This window comes from Beta vulgaris, chromosome 7, assembly GCF_026745355.1.
Source record: "Beta vulgaris subsp. vulgaris cultivar EL10 chromosome 7, EL10.2, whole genome shotgun sequence".
NCBI classification, from domain to species: Eukaryota; Viridiplantae; Streptophyta; class Magnoliopsida; order Caryophyllales; family Amaranthaceae; genus Beta; species Beta vulgaris.
In genome coordinates, this window is record NC_079208.1 from 16,113,887 (window position 1) to 16,117,757 (window position 3,871).

At 44.7% G+C, this 3,871-nt stretch overlaps 1 protein-coding gene across 1 annotated transcript; it reads right to left on the reverse strand.

The window, feature by feature from the left end:
• Positions 1 to 722: 722 nt before the first annotated feature.
• LOC125491830 (uncharacterized) lies at positions 723 to 1,115 on the reverse strand. The gene has a single exon (XM_048633904.1). The coding sequence runs from the start codon at positions 1,113 to 1,115 to the stop codon at positions 723 to 725; it is 393 nt and encodes a 130-aa protein (XP_048489861.1).
• Positions 1,116 to 3,871: the final 2,756 nt, after the last annotated feature.

Here is a 3,871-nt window from a genome sequence, read left to right on the forward strand (position 1 = left end):
ATCCTTGTTAAAGTTTGAAATAACTTTTTCCTTTACTAAGGTTGTTATCCCAGTGAATGGCCTTTGGACGGAAAGTAAGACTCTTTTACTAAAGCGTCCTAATTCCAGCCGCCTTTGTTTAGGAGATGTTAGCTCTTTAAGCTAGCCCATAGTAAGCCTTCGTCATGTGCTATCCTTATAGGATTTTGACATGTTGGTCGGTCTCCTAATAGAAGGTGTTTTTATTTGCCGTTCTGCTTTGAATGCCGGCTTGGCCGATGGTATGTACCTTTGAACAATTAATAAGGCATACATAACAATCAAATAGATAGTCATAGAAGGGAAGTAGATTTGTATTATATGAATTTTGCTTGGCTGGGAGCCAAGATACATGTATACATTTCTACTTTTTCATTAATGTGCCTAGGGCACTTAGTTAGTAAGAGATTACACTTCTCCAGCTACATCAAATGCAATATCTTTTCAAAGTATATGAGTTCCACTAGGAATAGAGCGGCCGTCCATGTCTTCTAGACGAAAGGTGCCACCCTGAACTTCGTGGACTATCTTGTAAGGTCCTTCCCAGTTTGGTGTGAGCTTACCCATTTCTTTGGCCCGACCGACTGCTTCCATTTTCCTCAGGACGAGGTCTCCCTTCTTTAGTGGCCGCCTAGCCACCCACTTGTTAAATTCTCGAGCCATTCTTAATTTATATAGTTGCATCCTTAACAGAGCATTACCCCTCACTTCAGGAACCTGATCCAAGGCCGTCCGGAGAGCAGCCAATTGACATCTTCTGAATAAAGCATGACTCGCAGAGATGGTTCTTCAATTCCAATGGGGAGGACGACTTCTGAGCCATAGACGAGCATAAATGGAGTTTCCCCAGTTGAGTTCTTGGCTGTTGTTCTGATTGACCAAAGAACCAACTGTAACTCTTCTACCCACAATCCCTTAGCATTGTCTAGCTTCTTTTTTATTCCTGCTGATAAAATTTTGTTGAAGGCTTCAACTTGTCCATTTGCCTGGGGATGGGCAACAACAGCAAAAGCTTTAATGCCCTGATCGACCAGCCATTCTCGAAGCTTGGACGTTTCAAACTGCGGTCCATTGTCAAAAATAATAGTCTGAGGCATCCCAAACCTTGTAATGAGGTTCTTTCAGACGAACCCCTTCACATCATTGGTGGTGATTCCACTCATTGCTTCAGCCTCCACCCATTTTGTGAAGTAGTCTACTGCTACTATCACAAATGTTTTCTGGCCGGCCGCTACAGGAAATGACGCAAGGATATCCATTCCCCATTTGGCGAAGGGAAGGGGGAAAAGAACTGGAGTCAAATAGTTGGACGACTTTTGATATATGTTGCTATGCCTTTGACAACTATCACATTTCCTTGCATAGAGCAGAGCGTCCTCCTTTAAGGTGGGCCAGTAATACCCAGTACTTAAAGCCTTTTCTCCTAATGCTCTTCCCCCAATGTGAGAAGCACAAGCCCCTTCATGTAGCTCTTTCAGAACATCTAGGCCATCTTCTCTAGAAATACATTTGAGGAGTGGCCGATTAAATGCCTTTTTGTAGAGAGTCCCATCCCAGAGCTCAAACCATTTGTCCCATGCCTTTACATACTTGGCTTCCAAGGGATCAGTAGGCAGGCGTCCTGTTTTCTTGTATTCCATGACGGGGCTTATCCAATCGTTTCCTCAGCTGAGAAACAGAACTTCCTTTTGATCAATAGGCCCGCCCCTTGATCGCCTTTCTTGGCTCAAATTCTAAGTCAAACATGTTGAGCTCCACAACCCACTTTAGCATTTGTCCAGAGGCATCCATCTTATGTAGGACTTGCCTTAGAGGCTGGTCAGTATAGACAAGGATACTATGGGCAAGAAAATATGGCCTCAGCTTTCGGCTGGCCATAAGCAGTGCCAGGCCGAACTTCTCTACCATTGAATACCTGCCCTCAGCATGTTTTAGCACATGGCTAACAAAGTAGACCGATATTTGCACTGAATCCCTCTCAGTTAGGATAACAGCGCTAACTACATGCGGCGATACGGCCAGGTATACAAATAGTTTTTCTCCTTCGGCCGGACTGATTAATCGAGGCAACTGCCGGAGGTGCTCCTTTACCTGCTGAAGAGCCTTCTCTGCCTCCTCCATCCATTCAAATCTCGCATTCTTTTTTATAGTTTCGAAGAAATGATGACACTTATCTCCAGGTTTAGAAAGAAAACGTCCAAGGGCAGCCAGTCACTCTGTCAAACGTTGAACTTCCTTAATCTTAGACGGAGAAGTCATGTCCAAGATCGCCTGAATCTTATCAGGATTCACCTCCATTCCTCGCTGCTCAACCAAGAACCCCAAAAACTTCCCGGTCACCACTCCAAATACACACCTCTGCGGGTTGAGTTTTAACTTGTATTTTCTGAGAGTTAAGAATGTTGCTCATAGATCCTCCATATGATCCACCTCTTTGCGGCTTTTGACGATCATGTCGTCAATGTAAGCCTCCATATTCCTTCTCAACCGCGGTTGGAAACTATGTTTATATGCCTCTGAAAGGTAGCTGGCGCATTTCGGAGGCCGAAAGGCATCCTCAGCCACCCATAGAGACCTTTCTCAGTGATAAATGAGGTATTGTCTTGGTCCTCTGACAACATAGGGATCTGGTGAAAACCTAAATAGGCGTCCATAAAGCTAAGTAGTGCATGCCCCGCCGTGGAGTCAACTAGCCGATCTATCTTAGGCAGAGGGAAACTGTCCTTTGGACAAGCCTTGTTTAGATCAGTGTGATCCACACACATCCTCCAAGTTCCGTTTGGCTTGGAGACCATGACCACGTTGGCAATCCAATCCGGATAATAAGTCTCCCGGATGAATTTTGATTTTAACAGCTTCTGGACTTCCTGATCAACGACTTGATTCATGGCCGGACCCAAGTGCCTCTTTTTCTATCGGATTGGCTTTTGTCCTGGATCTATGTTTAGCTTATGAACAACAACTTTGGAATCAATTCACGGCATCTCTTCTACTGTATATGCAAAGACATCGTCAAACTCCTTCAACAGCGCGATCAATTCGTCTTTGGTCTGAGGACCTAGAACTGATCCAATTTTTAGCGTTCTTTCTGGACGTTCTTCGTTCAGACAAATCTCAACCGGTCTCTCCATCGGTTCTGGACGTTCCAGTCCCATGCCCATGATGGCCATCACTTCTTCAGACGAAGCTTTCTCTTCCATGATGGTCAGGCATTTCCTTTTCTTGCTTGGCAAGAGTATGGACGGCTTTCTTTCTTGAGGGGCCTTCATCTGAGTTTTTTCTACTTCATTCTTCAACTCTCTTATCTGGCCTTTCAGTTTTTCGGCCGACCCTTCCTCCATGGCCTTTGGCCGCTCTGACTTTTCTCCTCTCCATGATAAAGGTTTTAGAGTGGTGAGGTAGCATTCCCTTGCTGCTTGCTGATCTCCATATAGGGATCCAATTTTCCCTCCATCGCACTTAAACTTCATTAGCATTAGATGGGTTACTGTAACAACCTTGATGTGGTTCAAGGTGGGTTATCCGAGAATGACATTATAAGCTGTCAAATCTCGTACCGCCAAGAACTTAACAAAGAGAGTCCTGGAGGCTTCCTTCTCCCCTACCCTGACGGGTAAGGTGATAGTTCCCATGGGATGAATGATTCCTCCTCCGAATCCAATGATGGGATGATTGACTGGAACCAGATTATTCTCGTCAAACTTTAATCTTGACAGACAATCCGCACTGAAGATATCGGTAGAACTTCCTGTATCAATCAAGATCCGTTTTACCCTGAGATTTGCTATTTTCATCTATACCACCAACGGGTCGTCATGGGGTGTTCTTTTATTCACGCTATCCAGTTCGCTAA

Excerpts from the sequence above, each read along its gene's own strand:
- LOC125491830 (XM_048633904.1), bottom strand. The coding sequence starts at position 1,115 with ATGCCTCAGACTATTATTTTTGACAATGGACCGCAGTTTGAAACGTCC.